We start from the raw sequence: 23,248 nt of genomic DNA, 5'->3' as shown, positions 1-23,248 counted from the left end.
AACAAAGTTCACGCATGTGGAATATCAGAAACCCAACATTGAAAAAAAAAGGAAACATGCGCATGCAGATATCAGAATGTGAACAGCCATATTAAGGAAAATCTTATGCTATAGAACAAAATAAATGGCCAACTAGAATGCAAAACAGATGAAGAGAGCTCAACTGCTTGTTCAAAAATGACTCTTGAATTTTTGTGTAAATTTTATTTCAAACATTTAACTTAATTTCTCGTGTACTGTAAAGCGAGGTCAAACCACTTACTCGGAAGGTAAAGAACATCGCTACTTACAAACAAATGTCAAGCAATTTTATTCTGCGAAAACAAGAAGATATTGGTGTCAGAAGGAGAAGACGTCTGGAAACTCTGCATAACCTCTGCATAATAATTCGTTGAAAATTTATAACTATACAGTGGCAGTCAATCGTGTGTACATGCTGAAATCTGTTTAGTACTGTCATAAATTCATTAAATCTCCACCTTAATAAAAGCTTACAAACAATTGGATTTATATAATTTTCTTTTTTATTTTCAGCACGTTCGTTTTCGTAACATAATACGTGTTGACCTCTTACTTCATATTATATCACTGGTAATTATAAACTAATAAAATTAATGTTGTATATTGAATTTGATAACGTAATTCAAAGATAAATAGATGAACCGTACCAAGCTTCAGTTTTGTAAGCAAATGATTGCTATATATATTATGCACAGCTGAAGTTATTTAAAGCAGTAATAAAGTTTGACTGTGTGATTTTTGTGACTTTTTTGCTTTACAAAGGAGTTTAATATTAGGTCGAACTGGGTGCCTAGAAACTCTCAATTGCATACCAATACGATATTCATCCATAGACATTGAGCTTCACGAATCCTTGCATCTACGGACCTTTTCACGGACCACAAACGTTTGTACCCGTAAATATTTTCATCCATGAACTTCTGTATCAACGACTTTTGAATTTCCGGACATTCGTGCCCATCGACAGTTGCAGATTATAAGTTCAGCAATGAGAATATATATTCGCATTGGCATTGTTTATCGCTCACGTCATCGGCAACAGTTCAATTAGAATTCATTGCAAACTGACGCCATGTAGTCTCGTTTTATATGCAAAACAGTGCATCAGGCTTTTCAATTCGTTGGCAAAATGCAATCGTTTGACTTTTGTTTAAGGTAAATAGGAAAACAATAACTTTGTATGGTATTAACAATAAAATAAAAACAAGTATAATATTGGGACATTCAATGAAGATTGATCAGCATTTGATGTGATTGCGACATTCATCGATGACTGCTTCCAGTTGTCATACATGATTGTTTTTAAAGATTTCAGTAGAGTAATTTACTTCAGATCTAAATTGGAAAATATCTGTCAAATGCGTAGTTGTTACTTGTAACTTGTAGTAATTTGTAGTTGTAACCTGGAACCTTTCTGAAAAAAAAAAAATTTGAATAGACTGAGAGTGACGCAACACACCGAAACCATCAACCATCATCCTGTTAATATCAAGCTTGTTCATGGGAAACGTCCTATAGGATGGGGCGGGAGGGACAGTACACATTTGTATTTCCCATGGGACACGTGGGATACGAAAACCGTATGATTTTTGGGGAACTGATGGTAAAACGTTTCGTTATGAACTAACTTCGTGTTCATATATTAGAGCATAGCCCTCTTGTTAGTTATAGAAAGCAAAATATATTCAGCATTAACAATATACTTCGTGAAGGGGCTGATGAACACATGTATAACAGTCATGAATATAAAGTTAACAAAGTCTGGGAATTTTGTTGTTTTGCATGTCTCGTCGTATACATGTAGTCCTATTTAGTTGACGCTAAATCTAAATTTAACGATTTTTATTGATTTTTTTTCCAATGAGAATCCCATGGGATGGGATGGGAATGGAACAGAAAAATATGCCCCATGAACAAGCCTGGTTAATATATTGATCTAAGAATTTGCAAGATAAACATAAAACAGATTTGTTGAAAGATTTTAAACATAAAAATACTTCAAAATTATTTATTCAATTCCCACTTGCAATTTCACAAACAAATGCCCTTATTAAGATGTAAAGTTAGGTCAATTACAAAAACATTTGTTAATATCTATTGCACATTTAGGATTTGGGACTTTTTGGTTGTATATATATATGTATTGTAACGGATAAGTGTATGACGATATGGAACAAGCAGTATAATATTACAGTTGCCAATTAATTATTCGACAATGGAATGTGAAACGTACTAAACCACTACAAAAGGCAAGTCGACTTGTGTAACCTGGAACAAAACAATAGCATGTTTATAACGTTGCCCACGCACACATTCCCTTGTCATTATTTTTCTTGGCAGCACATGGAAAGATTGTGAGAGAAGTTATGTCGTTCAGCCACTCATCGGCTTTCAAGTTTACTTAAAGTTATTAGAACAGAGTTTCAATATTCTTTAGTCATAGTGTATAGAACGCCTATGGAAAATACCAACCATTCTTTATTAAGCCATTTCTTCTAGTATGCTCTTGAATTCGTGAAGGTACACTATGATCCAGATAGAATATTTCATTGGTGGCGCATAGTCAAGTATTGGCTTATTATTGTTAGCATTGTTGGTTTGTGGGGGCTAGATATGATTATGCCGAAACCGCAAATGCCTGACCCCACGCGTCTAATGTTAGAATGTTCAACTTCTGGTCGTTCCGCATTCTACATCTGGACTGTTGCATGTTTCTATACCATTTTGTATCCCTTTCTACTAATTTGAAATATTTCTAGAAACCCATGTCCTATTTATAACTGCTAACCACTGTATCCGGTCAATAAAAAAACAATAGAAAAAAATGGCTAAAATACCGATGAGAAAAATCGGTATCGCGGGAAACATCACCAAGGTTCTCGGCTCAATTTTGTTCATCGTTTGTCTCAGTACAAGCCACTGGCACGAACCGAATTCATCGTCTCACTCTGGACTGTTTGAATCATGTTTCAATATTTTTGGATTCTATCGGTGTACAGAAATAGGTGGGTGTAATTGTGATTTAACGATTAACGATTTATATAGGGAAAAGCAAGATATTGAAAAAAGAAGTATTCACAAAAAAATCACTAAATATTTCACATTGTATATTGCAATGTAGTTTCGGTATATAGTATATACGCAAAGATAGAGATTTATTTAAACATAAATTTATATTCGTATTCTCTCATGGCTATGCTTGACTAGAAATTTTTTTTTGCATCAGTGTGTGTTGAGCTTTTCTTTGCAAATGCACAAATTAATGCACTCATAGGACAATCCATCCCCGCCAGTTATATATCACTAGGTAATGAGTTACCAAATGACACTATATTGTACCTCCTACTTGACGTGTTTTCCTGAAATAGAAAACACAAAAAACACTTGAAAAGTTTTTCTTGCATTTTTATATAGGATGGGCGATTGATGAAGCTGGAACTATCGTAATTACAACTAGAGCAGTTTTGTTCATCGCGTGCATTTTTCTACTTATTGGCATCATAACTGGTGTTCTTGCTTTTGCTGGTACTGGAGACGTAAAAGTAGAAGCGGCGATGGATATTATAGGAAGTATAAATTTGAATTGTTTTACTGCTGTTACAGAGTTGATTTAGAGTTTATCAGTCAATTTTCATTGCAAACCTTATGCCTAGCACTTATCACATTGAAAATAATTTGACATAATAATTTCCGATTTAATTTTCCAGGTATTTTGATAGGAATTGGCTGTGCAGCATACGCCGCATTACTGGGTGCGCTTACGTACGGCAAAACACTTTCCGCTAATGTTTTGGGATATTCCTATTACCTCGGCTGGGTTTCAGCCATGATGATATTTGTGGGTGGTTTATTGGAAGCTTTTGGTACGAAGAATATTACAAGGGGACCACCACAAGGCGCCCAGGTTTGTTCAAAGACACAAAGAGACTGTCTTTTTACGTTTAACGGAAAGCCATCATGGTTCGACTTAAATATATTTGTGTATGCCAGTATAGGTGATTTATGAGGTGTGGATAGTAATGCCGCCTAGACTACCCAATATATGAATAAGTTCTCAAGAACTCTCAGTAAATAATTAACGAAAGTATATGCCCATGTATGCAATTCAAATATATATAGTACTAGACAAAAGTGTGTATTTCCTATATCACTTTAGGTTTATCCAACTGCAACCATGCAACAACAAGTAATCTGGACGACACAGAACCAACCTGGGCCAGTTGAGTACCAGATACCCAGAGCAGCGATACCAACCCAGTTACACTATGGCCCTTAGAAGGCAACAGATGTTTGCTCTATATACGTGGATTTATGCTTAAGTAAATTATTTGTTACCATCTACAGGGGTATTTAATATTTTTGCATATCAATAATCAACGCTACACCCATGTATATATAGTTGTTTCAAACTAGATGCTTTTACTACATCTATCTTTCTACTAATCAGTGACGTTGATTATATCTTTTTACCAGTCATGTTATCAGTTTTCCATAGGGATTTTTTAGGGACGCAAGACGCAAACGATAAGCCGTTACGTGAACCTCCCTGCGAAGAGTCCAGCAAACGTCTTGCACATTGTCACATCACTCATGAGATTCGAACCAGTACCGGGTATACCAATAGGCTAGGATAGGCTAAAACCTAGAACCTCAAACCTCGAGGGCCTTGACAATCAATTTTAAATTGTGAAGGCTCATTCCAGAATAATGCCAGTTTAAAACATTATAGATCTTATATTTTTTCTTCAGGTTAATAATTCCAAATATTTATCGTTTAAAAGATTAAAAATTGAAATACGTCCAATAAAATCTATAACTTTGAACTCTATTCCCTCGACCTTAAAAACAAATATGCTAATTTAAATTAACTGAACAGTATTTATTGTAATAAAGCCTTTATTTTATAAAATTTTTTTAATAAACCCTGTGAGCTATGTGAGCTATTTTCTTACTCAAAACGTCTCCCTGATATCTCGGATAAACATGCTTGTTAAAATTTTAAGACTGCCAGAACGCAACAGTTTTTCGGCGATGCAAGGGGTATTTCAATGAAAAATACAAAAGATACAGAAAAAATTTAATAAAAATAAATTCCTAGTTTCGCATCCCTGTATTTTTAATAGGGGCATATACTGACTGGGTTTATCGTAGGAAATATATTTTTTCTGTCAATGTTTTTTTATTTCATTTTTACGCAAAAGTATGTTTTGTACTTATTTATGTGTTTAGTAAGCAATAAGTATGTAGAAGAACCAGACTTAATGGGCTGGCGTATTTTATGGCCGTATTTCTAACCCTACCTCCTAACATTGAAGTAAATTGATTGAAGTCAAATAACTGCAAAGCAGTGGTTCCCAACTTTTCAGTTCCGGAACTAAATTTCAAACCTTAAAGTTGAAAGGAGATCCATACAAACAACTCAAGTTAACTTGATTTTTGATTCTGACTATTGGGAAGAAAATCGCTTCACATAGGCCTACATAAGCTTATTCAAATACAGCGGTATTTTTATGGGCGTTATCTATCAGGTTGGGATATTTTCTTTCCGGAATTAGACTCCAAAAGTTAAGTGGATCTTCACTTTGAAATGCTTGTCTCAGCTTGACATCTGACTTCATATTTATTCGGGTGACACGTCAAAAGATCCGTTGGTTGTTATGTTGCACCACTTGCAAGCTACATTTTCCAATGCCAAGTTTTGTAATGAAGGCAGATGCTGTGGTGTACAAATTGTGGTGAAGCTTATTATTTTCTTGTAATGCGTGATGTAAAGATGGGTGGTGATGTCGACCAGGTATAATATATCACCAACCTATTATCGTTGCTAGGCTGAGGGATATCCTTCTCTCCTTCAACAAATGTTTCAATCTCCGGAAGAAAATCATCATATTTTTGAGGCATGTAACTCGGCATAACCATCGTACTGGAGATCAACAAAATTTTCATTTATTTTAAATGTTTCATTTGACACGTTAATGTACATAACGATCGTTTATCGAAATTATTTAGACAATTTTTATTATGCAGGAAAATTATAATAGACCATTTTTTTCGAATATGCGGCATAAATAATTCTAGCGTCACGCAACAGTAAATGATGAAAGAAAGTTCTGCATAACAATAGCATAGGTCTAACCCACGGTATGTATATTAGGAAAATCAACAAAATTACATTTCCGTTGGGTTCCGGGTTTTGTTACATTGTTTATAAAAGGCATAAACACGATATATATTTCGTTGATCAATTTTTTACGGTTCGTAAAAAAGAATAATCGTAAAGTTGAAAACTTTTGTCCGAAGATAAGATATTTCAGGTGGGAGAGTAAGAAAAATAATCATTGCCCTATATATAAAAATAACATAAAAATAATAATGATAGGAATGTAGGGTTCCGTGATATCCGAAATTGCAGTTTTAGTATTCATTACTAATTGAAGGCCAAGTTATGATTTAATTACATGATATTTTTGGGATTAGTTCTCAAACCTACAAACATTCATAAATAAGTTCAAGATGATAATTGAGAGAGAAAAATTGGCAAAAATTTATTTCAACTGGGCCAATATTGAGGTCTGAATCTGTTGACCCACTCGCATCATTTCAATAAACACTGATATACTGTCGATACCTTGATGCCCTAAGCACGTGCTTATTTTGCTTAAGGGTTAATTCAGCCATGGATGGGGGCCTACGTGATATAGTCATAAACTTTATTATAAATTAGTATTCCATATCACTGACATAATATTGATAAAAACCAGGTTTAGTCAGTTCCAAAACGAGGTGGGATGTACACATCAATCACAATGACAGTAGCTAGTTCAAAATGTAAAACACATCATCGTACTAACGTTTGCAATATCGTGATTCGCACTTCACGTAATCTATTTACTTATACAGCGTTTTAATAAAACGTCTAAGCAAATAATGAGAAGACAAGTAAAAGCTCTTGACATATTCCGCTTTGCATGTTCAAACAAATGAGGAAGAAGGTAGAGATATAAATAATGACATTTAAGAATTAGTAAAACCTAAGTCCTTCTTTAGTATGTTAAAATTGTGTTTAATATGAAAATAAACTTCATAATCATTCCGTAATTTTTTTCTCAATATTTCACGCGTTTCCGGTTTAATCTCATGTTTATTGAGTGTGGTTGTTTCATTTTTCAATTTTCGTTCTATTTCTCTCCAGACATCCATTGCACCAAAAAAATACTTGGGCAAAATCTTTTCTAAAATTTGTAAACTTGTTTCAAATTCTTCCAGTAATCCTACGAAAAAGTAATCTTCGTCAATATGACGTTTTGCTATTTCTACGGATTCATAACTTCCCCGCGAACATGCTGAAGTTTGGCCACAAAAAAAGTTTCCGATGTAAAACTCTTTTGGGATCTCACAAGTGGTGAGGTTGTTCAAAATGCAATCGTTTATGTCGGTGACGCTTCCTGACCCCCTTCGATGTCGTCCATCGCCATTGTGACGGAAATAATACAGTGATACCCATTGGTCCACGGGGTCTCGTATCATATTAATATATATTGGATGTCTATATCCGAACTTTTCAAACTTTGTAAAATACATATGTCTATGGTATATACCAGGTATCGGTAAAGACGAGATATGCTCCACTTCGGAAATGAGGTCATCATACTTCGGTCTGTACGTTCCATTCAAAATATGTTTATAGAAAGTAAATTCGTTTCTCTGCGCCAATTCTCGAGCTACACTTAAAAAAGATCTGCTTCCAGACTTAGAGATGCGTTATATTTTGTGTAATATAATGGTTTCTTTCGACCCATGGCCCAATATGGAATATATTCGAGAATCAATAATATTTCCAGATTTAGATTCGAGGAAGGAAATAATCAAATTTTTTTGCAAAATGTTTTGTCAAAATATCTGAACTATTTCAGTTGAACATTGATTTTAAAAATATTAAATCTTCAAATTCGAAGTCTCCCCGTACTTTAGACGATTATGCTGATTAATTGCTTATTTTTAAGGGCATACTTCGTTGAATTTTGACAGACTGACCCATTGTGCCCCAGGGTCTGTCCGATTGTGCCCCACAAGTGGGGTACAGTGGGACACTTGACAGACGTTTTTCAAAGCATTTTGGTAGTAAGATGTGTGTCGCAGGGGAATTTTTTTGTTGCTGAATAAAAACTACATTTACCCCTCTATGCATTAGACCCGCAAACTTAAGAGAATATGCAGAATTAACGGCTCAAAATATGCAAAAGAAAAAAAGTGTCCCAACCTTCCCCACTTTCCCCTACTAACTTTATTGTAAAAAACGATCGTTTGTCTGTGATCTTCAAGTTTTGATTTCGGCGTTCCCCAACGATGAAATGTTACTTCCACTTCTAAATATTCAACAAACAAGAATGACATCACGAGGACACATGTTAAAATGAACACAATTCTAACTTTAGTCTGGTACGTGGCAGAAACACCTTCTATCATGATTCAAATATTATTATTGGTATAACAAATCTAAAATGAAAACAATATTTGTCAATGTCTCTGAAAAACAACAAATTATATTAAAAAAACGATATTCTATCTGAAGAGTTTAGTCAGTATCATTAACTACTGCGGTTTGAATGAATACAGATAGTTCCAATTTGATCATTTTTTTTTGTCAAATCTCTATTTGTTCAGTTCTTAGTAGCAGGCTCATGATACAATTATCGTAGTATTAATATATTTGCTCTTCTAGATCGAACGACCGAAAGTTTGTTTTTCAGATGACATCGTTCGGATTGTAAACAAGAGGAACAATTCAACCTGCTAAAGCTCTAGACTTTTTTTACGGACTTTCTTTTCGAAGTTTACATTATCTAGATTCTATCTAGCTAGATACTCAAAAAGTATATATATATATATCTTGCAAGCAAATTATACAAACAGAAGTGAACGAAGAACGTAGAATAAAAATAAAACTGAAATTTGTCTTAAACGAATCAGCTAAATTATTTAGTGGGTTTACGACTGAACGATTAAAATATAAAACTAAACAATACTAAGAATGCACCTTCGCTCACGCCTGTCCTTTACATTACCACTTCATCTATTTCCTGCCGTACTCTTTATTTGCCTTAGCCGGACCGTCTATTTACGTCTTCAAACTCCCCGAGGATTGGTCACCAAGGTCTGATTTTGTATCGTCAAACTCGACGTTATTTGCTTATCACCGTATCAAACAGAGCGCGTCTAAACTGGCCAAGGGGATAGTGATTTGGCGAATGTGTTATCCATTGAAAATTAATTACACTAATATGAATAGATTGTCCCAACAACCATGCCCACCAAAAGTAGACTTATGGCAACTTGACATTAATAAGATTTGTGAAAAATTGTTGTACTCGTGTTTGCAAGATGCAATCACATGGTAAACATAATATAATGGATGGCCGTATTCTAATGTTCCAAATCCGTTCTGTACACTACATATAAATGTGTCTCTAAAAATTACCAGTTTTTGACAAAGACAAGTTTTACATTTCCGACATAACGTTATGCTCCGTAGGTCCTATGACTCTATTCGATATTGCTTCGCTGTAAACAATTTACTGCGATACCAAGTCGGCCAATCTTAAAACCAGGCTCCACAGTGGCTTCGATAAGCCAAACAAACCGCAGCCGGAAATATCACACATGTAATGTGAAGGCAATTCTGTTATTATACAAGCACGTCAAGGCTATAACCTAGAGAAATTTGTAATCAAAGTTTATGTTTCGCACAGATCTCCCAAACCTCAAATGAAATGTTGTTCAATGCTTCATATTGGACACTAACCTCGCGGTCACACTTGATGATTTCTAGTGCCTAACAGAGCATGAATGAATAAGCTATGGATACCATAGAAAAAAGTCATCCAAAGCGTGAAACTTGCTAAATCTGCTAATAATAAAATTAAGTTAACGCGAAGTTACTAGATTCAATGGAGTTTGCTAAGGATCTGCAGAAAAACAATTTTTAACCAGTTGACGATGTATCATTGCAGTAAAGAATCGATGGTATTTATAATCCAACTATAAAGACATGCTGAAGTTAATACTCACCTAAAAACGATTTTTACGACGTTCGCAAAGTGCTCCGTACGGTGCCCCCAGGGTTCCGTGAAAACAACCTAGGGGGCTTCGAGAGCTATTCGTTTATTTGATGAAATACTGACCTGGGTAATTTTGTAACTGTCCAATAACGCCATTAATAAAATTAGACTTTCAAGTAATTTTAATTCACTCGGGAACATTTGAACGTTACTCGGAACAATGTAACGTGCGAACAATTCCAATCTCTTTGCTTCGTTATACCAGTACTTGAGTGAATGAGTGCCAATATCATATTGGTAAAACTAGCTAGCGAAATTCAGTTGCAAAATACACAATGTTATAAAAACGTGTTTCTAACTGAATTTCATTAGTCGATGAGACAATCAATTTGTATAGCAGTTTTCTTTAAAATTCATCATTTTTGCAATGACCCCTAACAATGCCATAAGATCAACAACAAAGGGAAACAGTTTTTGTGTCTGTAACTAGAAAGGCTATCTTAAATAAAGGTGCGCACTCGGCTTCATCCAGTAACTTGTATCAGACTGAAAGAGCTACATTTCCGAACCGGGAAGGAGTTACTCCCCCGGGTAAATTTTGCAGTTTCTAATACGTATTTATGCACACATTTTAACTACTTAAACTGTACTAAAGGAAGAAACTGGCAAAGGAAGGAACTTAGCAGGAAAAGTTCAGAACCATTAACAAATTCTAAACGTCTTCAAGTTCTTGAAATTTCATCGAACGTTCCTTCGCGCATCGACATACTTGTTTATTTACTTGTGTAGCCTGAACGTTTCCCCGACTTTCGACCCCAGAAAAATTCTCTCGATACTTGAAACCTTCATTTTTATTAAAACATTTAATTGCGTATCGCTTACTGGTACCGGGCAGGGTTGGGACCCCGGGAAATCCCGACTCCGAAATCCCGGGATTTAGACTGTTTTTTCAATCCCGATCCTGCAATTATTTCCTAAAAATCACGGGATTTTATGGCTTTGTTATCTACATATATATATATATATATATATATATATATAATATTCTCAGGTAGGGTATACCATTTTATTTAATACTTATTTTGAAAAAAGCCATCCACGCCTACAGTTTGATTGGAAGTGAAATTATTGTGCGAAATTTTTCTCAAATTGTACTAGGCAATAATTATTTGACTAGTAGAATTTCCATTATTGCCCACTTATTTAATCATGATTTGAACTCAAAATAGCATTCAGGATTCACGCAATGACTTTGCAGGGTTTTTATTCACTATATAATACGAAAATAAAACAGCCACACTTTTGAAAAATAAAATCAAGACGGCCAACTGTCGTCTTCATAAATATCCACATTCCGGCGTAAGAGGTGATCTTATTTTTAGCTCAATTAAAATTAGGACAGGTAATTTACAAACGGTGACAAAAAAGATCAAAGCCGTTCTAAAAGTTGAAAATGGGAATAAAATCCCGAATTCAACAGCCGAATTCGACAATTCATTAAAATTATTCGATTCGATGAAAATATTCTATTTTGACCACCCTTGCGATCTGTAATCACGCCAGTAAATAATCACGCCAGTGATATTAATAAAACCAGTATTAAAACGCGTGGTAGTCTAAACACTGATGCAATGAAACTTGATAAAACCTTCATAAATTTAGTAAATTGCACTACTCCACGAAAGCGTGGTGGAATTGAAGATTACTCCATATCTCGAAAACAAAAACGGTTATTTCTTTCGAATAGTTTCTGCGGTTTGAAAAGTCGAATAAGCGTTTCGACATAGTAAATCCGATCTTTGCCATCAAATGAAGACCACGTATTACCAGTGCGGCCGCGCAACTTTTACAATATAATGTGAGGTGCTCCGAAAACGCTCTCATTTACGTCAATGTAAGAAAACAGTACTAATATCGGTAACTATTACTCATTTGTTCGCGTTCGACTATCGCACTCTTTATGGGTAGAAAATGTCCGTGTTTTGTGATAGGTGTGCCGCGAATATTTGAAGAGCTAAATGGTGTGCCGCGATATAATGAAGGTTGGGAACCACTGCCCTAGATGCTCTAATATTTCTGTGTCGATATTACATGAAAGAAATACGTAATTTTTTGTCATGCAGGTTGTTTCAATTTTTACTTAATCTCGAAAAATCCCGGGATTATACGGCCCAATCCCGGGATATCCCGATACCGGGATTTAAAAAACTGGTCCCAAAATCCCAATCCTAGTAACGGGCCTATTGATAGCTGATTTTAGTCTAGTCTGTCTCAGTTTATTCTTGACCAAATTGAATGAAAATGATGAATTGAAACATATAAACCAGTTTATAGGCGCCAACTCACTCTTGAAATGAGAACCAAATTTTTTTCAGTGGCGAAGAAGAATTTTCTGGGTACCAAAGGTCAGGAAAACATCCCCTAAATAAACTTCCAACCAATAAAGCGTTGAGAAACCGCCTCCGAACCGCCCACATAAACAAATTTTACACGTTTCGCTGTTTTCGGGATTTGCAGTTCTTTATGTCAAATGTCGGCATTGCTTACACGCGTTTTATCTTGTGTTTGATTTGTCGTTAGTGTTTGCTCAGTGATGTCTTTTATTGTTTGTATATCAATTTATCAAGATTTATTGTCATCAGACATGTAAATCTGGTGTAGCAAACAAGGGTCTGCAATTTGGAGAAGCAATGTTTACTTTAGCCAACCTGGTTGATGGGTTGATGTATTTATGGCGTCAACAACAATGCACCACTGTTTCAAAATTGCATGTAAGTTGTTGTGTAAAAGGCAAGTTCTAGGCATATATATTTAGGCATATATTTATAAGGCATATAAATATAAGGCATTTCTATAGACTGATAGAGTTGGGGATGAGTTCTAGCCCAGGTCAGTCAGTTCAGCAGTTTGTTGGTTGGTTCATATGCAGACATGTCTGAAGCCTATAAGGCTATAACTGTATAAACTAAATAAAACTAAATTTGGCTGTAGACCCTCGCTACTAATGTCTGAATGTGGATACCAAAGGTTTGACATTTTTGTAAATTGCATCTGTAGCGATAATATTTGGCACCATACTTTCTCAACTTTTTTTATTATTTTTTTTCCATGTTTTCTTATCGAACTTCTTTTATTCCAGAGTCGAATGGATTTTGCAGATATGGAGGACAAACGAGAAATAAAGTCACCCGAGAAAACAAAAGTGGAAATGTGTCAGATCATTCAGTCAAGCCACATTGATAAATATGGACATCTAAGTTGTGGTCAATTATTAAAATGGGTGGACATTTCTGCATGCTTGGCAGGTATGTCAGACAATTTATCCTTTTTATAAGATAAGGAATTTCCAGTATTTTCTAAACCTTCTATACAACCGTTAGCTGTCATACATTTTCAGGTCTAAATATGCGAGACTTTCATACCATAAATATTTGCCTAATTTTCAGCTGAAAAACTCGCTGGTTGCTCGTGTGTAACTGTATCAGTTGACGATCTCTATTTTGAGGATCAAGTTCATCTTGGTGAAATCATTTGTTTAAAAAGTAAAGTTAATAGAGCTTTCAACACAAGCATGGAGGTAAGTGATAAATATTTTGGTAAAGTGATGAGTTAAAGTAAAGATATGATTCATTTTGTTGAAATGTCATTGATGTTGTTTATTTTAAGAAAGCTTCTAACAATCAGTAATCAGTAGTTTATTTTCTCACCATACTGAAAGCCCACCTAATATACAAACTTCAATAAATAATTAGAAAGCATTTCAGGGTGGGTGGAGCGCAGGGTTGTCCAAAACGAATCGAATATTCGAATGTATTCGAATATCAAAGTATTCGAATACCTTTTCGGCTGATTTTCGAATAATTCCGAATAGTAGCCACTTTTCGCCGTAAACGTGGTGTTTCGTTTTACGGGAATATTTAAACGACTTTTTACGCTGTCTCACGTAATGACGATGAAATAGAATCGGCACTTTGATTGTTTATATTCTGTGCGACCGTACGTTGCATAGTGTTGCGACACATTTGCACGTTTGCATGGGTGGACATTGCCGACATTCGTGTACGGGGCTTTTAATTTACGAATTCATTTCCATTACGTCGAAAAATTGAGAAAGTATGTTTATTTAATTTCTATGTGGCCTGCTTATTATTCGCATGAGTCTTCTCAAGCATGATTTGTGTAACCTTATATTTGGGTCTTAGGGTCTGCCAATCATGATATTTAATCACAGGCTGGTTATCGTTACTTTAAAGAGAAACACAAAATAGTTAATTCTGTGAGTATGATTCTACCAAACTAACATGATCTGGTTCTAAACATATAAAATGATTAGCGAATTAATGCCAAATACAACGGGTATTTGTGGACATGAAATGCGTGGTAAACTGCCCAATTATAATTAATTTCGTATTCGTGTTTACAAAATAATAAAACTAATAATTCTAAAATGCAACGGCGATCTGTGGCCTTCAAATGTGTGGTAAACTGCCCGATTTACCAACATTTGAGTTATGATAATAGAATTAAATTAACACGGTAAGGCATTTTAAGTAGTGGTATCGGTCATGGATTCGAATATTTTGTGCAGCACAAAATCATCCTAGTAAAAAGTCCATACTTTTAAATACAAACCAATGGCAACCATTCTCCAAATTAGTTCCCAAGAGCGGGATAAAATATAAAGTCTTTTTCCGACTCGTGACAATTTTTCGTGAGTACGAAAATAAGAATCAAAACTAATTATATTCGGCACAATATCACGGCAATAATATAATAATAATTTTTGATTCCTATTTTCGTATTTACAAAATACAACGGCGATCTGTGGACTTACAATGGGTGATAAACTACCAGATTATAAATAGTTTTTGATTCCTATTTTCATATTTATGAAATAATAAAAGTATTATTACTCAAACATACAACGGCGATCTGCGGACTTGAAATGTGTGGTAAAGTTCCAAAATATAATTAATTTTTGATTAGTATTTTTGTACTCACGAAAAAATTGTCACAAGTCGGAAAAATACCTCATACTTTATCCTGCTTTTCGACAAATAATTTGGATAATGGTTGGTATTTAAAAGTATGGGCATTTTACTAGGATGATTTTGTGTTGCGCAAATATTCAAATCCATCATCGATACCACTATTGTCGTATTAATTTAATTCTGTTAACATGACTCATGGTATATAAAATATATGCTGCAATAATCTGCAAATATGAAATGCCTGGTAATATAGCTAGGTTGTAACTTGTAGATAGCAGTTATTCCATTGCTTATTGTATGGAAATTCCTACATACATTTAGGTAAGCTTCAATTAGTGGATTTTATTTTCGAAGTATTCGAAATTTCATATTCGAAAAAAATAATTTCGAAGGTATTCGAAATAGTGAACTATTCGGTATTGGCCATCCCTGGGTGGAGCCGCGAGAAACCAAAATTGGCTATTGAGCAACGGCACCCATAACAATTTGTTTTCAAGAACTACAGTTATGGAGAATGTATCTTCTATAGCTGTCTTCAATATGCAATTTATATATATATATACATATATATAAAAGTAACACATCAAAGAAAAAATCGAATAACATGGAATTACAAGACCAATTTTGATTTGATATATGTATATAATGTGTTATGCAATCTGATTTTTGTCCAGGTTGGAGTGCAGGTGACAAAAGAGCATCTTGGAGGAGAGAAGAAAACTATTTGTGAAGCTTTTTTGACATTTGTAGCTTTGAACAGGGCTGGAAGAAAGGTGAACTTGTTAATTTTGTGTTAACTTATAAATTAACACTGCTTGTGACTTGATGATTAAAGTTGCGATTCTCTGATTACTAATGAGCAAAATATCGAAGCCAAAAATCGTCAATACTCATCTCACATATGTTTGCATAGTACATTAGCGGGAAAGGTGTTTACCAAATATATACTGTTGATATTGTCATTTTAATTATGTAAGTTGGAAGTTGTCTTTTTACTTGATTGAGAACCTATACAATCAAGTTAGTCATTTTCTTTGTCTCCATGATTGAACAGTCATTGAATAAAACTATGATTTAAAAGTTTGTAGATTGTGTGAAGTTATTGAAATTTGATGGCAACAAAACATAAAATATTGCCAATTTATTCCTAACAGTTCAGGTAAATTGGTAAAGTTAGATGTAATATGGCATTAAAACTGATTTGCAATTTTTCCAAACTTGATTTTGGTTTACGACTTCCAAGTAATCTTTTTATAGAAAACCAAAATTTCACCTCATTTTCAGATAAAACTGCCACCATTTTTATGTGAATCTCATTCTGAGGAAATTTGTTACTCACTTGCGGAAGAAAGAAAGCGAGTGAGAATAAGCCACTCAAGAACTATAACACATTTGGTAGAGAGTTATGAGGCTGACTGCACAGAATCAGATGAAGAAGAGACTACTGATGGACCAGTTGTAAATGGATTGTTGACTAGGTTAGGTATAAATCTATTGTTAATTTAAGTTAACAATTACTATGAAAAACCCTTGGTTGACAAAAAAGGAATTGCATAAGTTAGGTTGTATTGTATCTTATATATCTAAAGAGGATAAGCTTAGTCATATAGAAAACTTTTTTTTCCAGTCCAGGCCTGGCACATTTAACTTTCGTGGCGGAGAGGGGTTTCATATAGTTGAGATAACATTGCTCAGCATACTTGACTTTTTGTTTCATATTCAATCATACCATTTCTGCCATCAGAATGATAATAATTGGAGATTTCATTTTCATGCTAATGAACATTATTTATACTGAAACGAATAGCCTAAGATATGGTGGTTTTTAGGCTAGGAGAATTATGCCTTTTCCATCTACATACCTATTTACTCTTTTGGACCAAACTTCATCTTTTTGCCTTTTCTCGACAATTTCCGAGATCTGTAAGCTTGAAATATGGGACATGCTTAAATTCATATTCAATCTCTATTGTGTGAACAATAGCTTGTGTCTGATAAATTATTCGGTCAAATATAAATTTTTTTTTCAGAGTTGAAAGTGTTGAACTTGTACTTCCGCAACATGCTAATCATCACGGTAATACTTTTGGGGGACAAATATTAGCATGGGTTGAAAATATTGGATCAATTAGTGCAGCGTAGGTATTTACTTCTAATTCTTATATGCAGATTAGGTTGTGAGGCACTCCTGTAGTATGTGTACCAGGTTAGGGTTAGGCCATAATTTTATTCAGATTTTCCCTCATTTTAGTTCTATTACGAGTTCGGTGACTGTCTATGTTAGCCAAGTGAATATACTCCCTGCGTATAGGGAGTAATTAGTTACCTTCATATTGGTACACATACCTCTGGAGTGCCGGTTGCGAAACAAAGCAATTTTACTCCTATGCACACCAAATTTTCTTTGTTTGTTCGATACAATATTTTTCTCCTTCTATAGATATCATTCTTCAGGGCATTTACTATTAACTGAGCATTTATATTTTTAGGGAACTTTTTCATTTTTTTTATCTCCTGCATTTAGATTGTAATTCATTTCTTATCTTTTGTTTGTGCAGTCGGTTTGTGAAGGATGTAGTTAAGTTACGATCGGTCGATATGGTACATTTCAGAGGTTCAAGTCAAGTCGGAGACAGAATCGTATTGCAATCAATTGTGAACTGTGCATTTGAAAAAAGGTATGTGAGAATATTTTATGCATTAAAATCAACCATATGTCTTGGGGTAGAGCAAGTTTTTAATTTTGAGGACGTTTTCAAATACATTTCAATGAGGAATTAAATCATGGCTTCTTCTAACGTGATTTTGTATGCATGTAAGTAAGTGCTTGATGATGTGATTACATATGGATTATTAGAGCATTGGTTTAACTATATTGGATTTGCAGGTAAATGATCTTGCTTTCAAGCCCCACTGCCAATCCCATTACTTCCCCAGATTGTTCTAAATTGGACAGGCGAGGCTAAACCAGATTAAAAAAAATAAAAAATAAAAAATTGCAGCCTTCTATTCATCAGTGGCTACTGTGAATTGCCTCATAAAGAAACTAATAAAAAGTATGGATTTATTTTTGTCAGCATCAATCATTGAAATATATTCCTATGCTGTACTCTAAATATAGATGGGATAAATACACACTGGTATTCTGAAACTCATTTTAATAATGTTGTATTGATTAGAATTGCACTGATTTAAGTTATTTCAACACAGTTCATATGCAATTGCTTCAACTGAAACAATACTGGAAATTACAATAAGAGTAGAAATAAATTTTCAGTTTAGAAGTTGGTGTGAGAGTTGATGCTTACAATTGTGAAGAGGGAGAAATGGGTGAATTGAGACACATTAACAGTGCATTCTTGACATTTGAATCAGAGTTGGAACTTCCTGCACTCAACTATAACCATGATGAAGTGAGTGTTGTTGTTAAATGAACTTGTAGAGTTGTCTTTAGATTCACCCATTTCAGTAATCAGGGTGAATTGTTAACAATAATAAAAGGTTGGCGTTTAGGGGGGTTGATGACTAGAGGTCATAGTAGAGGTCATTTTGCTCAAATTACATTTCTGCAAAAGAAGATTGTCAAATAGTTGATCAAAGGACTAGTGTTTCCATACTTGAATATATCTAACATGACTTGGTTTGACGATTATATTATTGGCTTTTTTCTCCCCCTAAGCTGAATTGGAATAATAGTTTATCCTAAGCTCAAATTCAGATATCAAAATTTATTGAATATTTATATGTAATTACTGCATATTGTTATTGAATATAATAAAATATATATAAATATATACAATGACACCTTGAAATTATTTCACCAGATCAGTAATGTTAATGCAATTGTATTATTTTTGTTATATATAACAGGATGGTATTAGACGTCATCGGGAGGCAATTGCTCGAGGAAAGATACGATTAGATCGTCGTTATATATTGTCTGGTAAAAGGAAAGAAAAACTATCTGTTGTTTTGAATGAAAATAATCTCATGTATCTCAGTTTGAATAACATAAGTACAATGAGTGAACTCGCTTCAAAAACTGATTGGAAGAAAGTTTCAAGTGAAAATAAGGTATTCATTTGCATTCAATAAAGTATCTAGCTAATATAACTCATAGCTGCAAATTCCACTGCTATTTATTCTAAGCTTTTCTGAAATTCGAGATTTATTCATTTATTTTTTGCCTTCCCCTTTCATGGTGATAATATTGGGTAACTTGGGCCCAGCTTGGTGTGCTATAAGCATTAGGAATTCGATTGTCATCGCACCTCTGATTACCCTGCGTGGTTTCGCAGGTCCGAATCTCGTGTGGGATAATTATGTGTAGGATGATTGCTGGACTCACCACCGGTGGTAACGTAACCTCTGGGCGATTATGGCTTCCTCCACCATCAAGTCCATTCATCTGAAACAAATAACTGGATAACTAATCCCATACCTGACATAAACTGGTAATCAGATGAGAGACCATGGTACTCCATATAAATAAGCGGCCTCAGTCTGTTCTCTTGGCTTGGAATTGTGATGCAATGTGGTAAACGTTAGGAATACACTCGCACCGCACCTCTGATTACCCTGTGTGGGTTCGAATCTCATGCAGAGTTAAATATATGCGAGAGGATTGCTGGACTCCTTGCGTCGTACGGTGGTTCACCTAACTGCTGGTCGGTTACAGCTTCCTCTACCATCAAGTCCATGCATCTGAAACAGATAACTGGCTAACTAATCCCATACCCGACATGGATCGGTAACCGGAGGAGAGGCCGTGGTTCGCCATATGATTAGGCCGTCTTATCGCCATTCTTCTCCCCCGGAATAAATATAATACACTTACCTTATCCCATTCCTCTTCCCAGGGGTGAAAAAGGAAATCTTGTCTATCTTTCGTTAATTTTGTTCTCTGGTCTAATTAAATATTTTTTGCTTTGCAGTTAACATTGAGCACCCTTGAAAGTGACGGAATTTTAAAATTCAAAGTTCATAAAAGACTCTGTAGTTCAAAGGTCACAGATTATCATGCTTACAAAATTCTCAGTGATCCACGACAAAGAACACAATGGGATCCCTTGATGGAGTAGGTTTTAGTTTATTTATTCTTATTTTAGCGCCAACTTTTATAATAAGATGATTGATCTGATTACTATACTTACTCTAACGTAAGTTAAGATGAGGATATTCACATGAACTCAGATTGAATGAAATTTATGATTGCATATATTCAAAGAAGCTGCTTTTTAAAAATGCGAATATCGTGAAAATTTTTTTTTTTACTGTGAACAAATTAGGTCATCAAATTTTATGGCGAACCACAGCCTCTTGTCCAGTTACCAGTCCATGTCGGGTATGGTAAGCCAGTTATTTGTTTCAGATGCATGTACACTTGATGGTGGAGAAAGCCATAATTGGCCAGTGGTGGCGTGAATCCTATGATCCTTATAACAGTAAGGAGTCGAATCGAATCAGCTTCGAATGTGAGCCCCACAGGGTAATGAGAGGTGCGATGGCAAGCATATTTCAAACTTCAGATTTAAAATGTACATTCAGTTTGTTCAAATCAAAATAAGTAGGATTATGCAACTTCATGACTGATGACACTAAATCATTCTATAGATAAAAAAGTGCTAGGAGAACACTCAACCCCTGATGAATAGGTTTTTTAACTCAAATAGCATTAATTATTTAATAACATTATTTACAACACTTTGATTGTCAGGAGTTGTGATCTGATAAGAGGTGCCCCTGGTGTTGACGACTGTGTTTATCACACTGTGATGAGATCAAGCGTTAACGAAGATGAAAATGTGAAGAAAAGAAATTATTTTGATTTACTTTATTCATGCAGAGAACCAACAATAGAAGGGTGAGACATTATTTTTACTCTCTGAAATTGTGTTAAAAAGCTGATTATTTTTTCAAACTATTCATTCTTACATGTGTAGTAAGAAGGTCTATTTTTACTTGGTAATGCCAGTTGCTCTCATCGTTTTTTTTATTTATCAAATCAGAGAGCCCTATATCATAGCAATGAGATCAGTTGTTGTCGAAGGAGGTGGATTATCGAATGAGATTGATCATGAAAAATTGGAAGTTGCTTGTGCTGGATTCACAATTTATCAAGAGCCTGGACAGAATACAGAGGTTGGTGGGGTTCGCATTAATTTAAAACGGGTGTGCAACCTTTATTACAAGAGGGTCAGATATAAGTAACTGGGTTAAGCCGCGGGCAGATTAGGGCATTGACCTGTAAAATGTGTCCCTGCTTACAGAATTTTCTACATACGAAGGGGAGGAACAAATTAATTTTGTGGGTATAGGGTTTCAACTGTAGATGCAAGCACAAAAAATTGTTTCTTTTTGTCATTGATCTTATGACATTGTTAGGGGTCCTTGCAGAAATGTTGAGTTGAAATGCGAAAAATTCTAAAGAAAACTGCTATTAAAATTTTTTGTCACACCGACTTTTGATGAATACAGTGAGAAACACGCTTTTATAACATTGTGTATTTTCCAACAGGATTTTTCTAGCTAGTTTTGCTAATATGACAGTGGCACTCAGGTACTGGTATACGCAAAGAGGTTGAAATTGCTCGCACGTAACAGATTAACTAAACTAAAAACTTGTTTCGTGGGCACATAATTCAAAATTGGCACTTCTCCGCGGGCTGCACAATTTTTCTGCCGCAGTTTGCACACTCCTGAATTAAAACAGTCAATGCTTAATATTCCATCATATAATTGGCTTCTTATTATCGACATGTAGCTCATTGATAACTTGTCAATTTATTCCTAACTGTGACAACTATTGTACTCATAATCTGGTCCAATATTCAAACATTGCACCCCTCTATCATTAATTATTATGTTATGTTCTTTTCAGATATCTTACTACAATGAAACAAACCCTAAACTTGTGTCGTACATAACACGAGACGTTGCTGGATTCAGTAAATTATATTCGATAATTTATAAAAAGATGGAGAAATATATTGTTGATAAATTAATTGATTAATAGCTCTTTTTGTATGATATTTTAAAATGTTTCATGGATTGAAACTTTTTACTTATTCATGGTTGCAAAAACTACCAGTAATTTTTTGATGTTCTTACCTTTTTATAATTTAACATTTTGTAATATTGATGTGTTCCTGTAAAATATTTGTAATTTGAAGCTGCAATGCCATGCTAGAGTGTAGCATGACATTCAAGATTTTGTAAATTGTGGATCTTCATCTAAAAGTAAATTTTTTTTTTTGTGATCAAATTCAACTTTTACATATAAAATATATTATAAGTAGGCTAACCAAATTTTTTGTTCCAATTTTAGCTGCTATAATGCTATACTTGAAATATTTTCTTGAGGATGCACTAATTTGAAGTTTAGTATTATTATTGAATTCCTTGCGTTTCTCATTGCCAAGGAATTGATTTAAATGATTCCATTCTGATCAGCTTTCATAGTTAAAATGAATAAACTCAGTGGGCATTTTGCAAGCATTTTCGTTAATATTGAACTATTCCTGAGGCAATAATTTGTATGATTTTTTTATATTGCGGGTGCATATAACTTTGAAAAGGTGAACAATAGATGCAATATGCATCTAATAGTTTTATTATTTCATGAACAACTTTATTCATAACAATATATATATGTTTTATCCTTCACTATTTTAATGATTATTTTGTTTGTAAAATTCAGGTTCTAAATTCACAGTTATTGCATGAATATTTTTGATAATTTTTCATCTGATTTTGTCATGTTCGTTATATACTGCATAACTACACCAATGTTCCTTGCATATGTGGTTCTGTTTTTCAAGCTTTCAAAGTAAACATTAATGCAGTAGTATTTTCTGATCACACATAAAATGAGTTGAATTAGCACAAAGTTGGTAGATTACCAAGCCATCTTAAACATCTTTGGGTTTTAGCCAATTAGGAGTGAAACCTGCGTTTAACGATGATATAGCTCAAGAGCATACATAGGGTTGCTTGGGAAAAAGAAATCGATTTGTTTGGACATTTCGATGTTTGGAATGGAGGGCTCTTGCGTATAGACGCAGTCTTTGGGATCGTTGGGCAAAAATTCCACAACCAATGGCGTGGACAATGAGCGTTCTGCGAGTTCCGCAGGGTGTTTATAATTATGACAGTGTTGACTTCTTTGTAAGTAGTGCT

The 23,248-nt window shown here is 34.5% G+C and overlaps 3 protein-coding genes across 4 annotated transcripts; 2 read left to right on the top strand and 1 right to left on the bottom strand.

Annotated features, from left to right (window-relative positions):
* Window positions 1-2,784: 2,784 nt before the first annotated feature.
* Window positions 2,785-5,908, top strand: LOC120327045 (uncharacterized). Its single transcript, XM_039393427.2, has 4 exons — window positions 2,785-3,026; window positions 3,436-3,591; window positions 3,729-3,925; window positions 4,178-5,908. The coding sequence occupies exons 1-4, from the start codon at window positions 2,846-2,848 to the stop codon at window positions 4,295-4,297; spliced, it is 654 nt and encodes a 217-aa protein (XP_039249361.2). The 5' UTR covers window positions 2,785-2,845; the 3' UTR covers window positions 4,298-5,908.
* Window positions 5,909-6,714: 806 nt separating this feature from the next.
* Window positions 6,715-7,773, bottom strand: LOC120326962 (uronyl 2-sulfotransferase-like; the record flags this gene model as incomplete). The annotated part of the gene is made up of 1 exon (XM_039393323.2): window positions 6,715-7,773. A coding segment is annotated over one exon (738 nt), but the record flags the coding sequence as incomplete, so codon positions are not given.
* Window positions 7,774-12,535: 4,762 nt separating this feature from the next.
* On the top strand, window positions 12,536-22,919 carry LOC120327011 (acetyl-coenzyme A thioesterase-like). Of its 2 annotated transcripts, XM_039393386.2 has the most exons (13): window positions 12,537-12,850; window positions 13,219-13,384; window positions 13,526-13,656; window positions 15,745-15,843; window positions 16,355-16,548; window positions 17,101-17,208; window positions 17,629-17,748; window positions 18,348-18,483; window positions 18,941-19,144; window positions 20,005-20,147; window positions 20,787-20,933; window positions 21,079-21,211; window positions 21,951-22,919. In XM_039393386.2, the coding sequence occupies exons 1-13, from the start codon at window positions 12,770-12,772 to the stop codon at window positions 22,080-22,082; spliced, it is 1,794 nt and encodes a 597-aa protein (XP_039249320.2). In that variant the 5' UTR covers window positions 12,537-12,769; the 3' UTR covers window positions 22,083-22,919. The 2 variants fall into 2 exon arrangements, with proteins under 2 accessions (XP_077968203.1, XP_039249320.2); XM_078112077.1 differs by lacking the exon at window positions 18,941-19,144 and having other exon boundaries at window positions 12,536-12,850.
* Window positions 22,920-23,248: the final 329 nt, after the last annotated feature.

The sequence above is a fragment of the Styela clava genome, chromosome 4 (assembly GCF_964204865.1).
Source record: "Styela clava chromosome 4, kaStyClav1.hap1.2, whole genome shotgun sequence".
Lineage (NCBI taxonomy): Eukaryota > Metazoa > Chordata > Ascidiacea > Stolidobranchia > Styelidae > Styela > Styela clava.
Note: the sequence above shows the minus strand (reverse complement) of the source record. Positions and strands in the feature narration are given on the sequence as shown.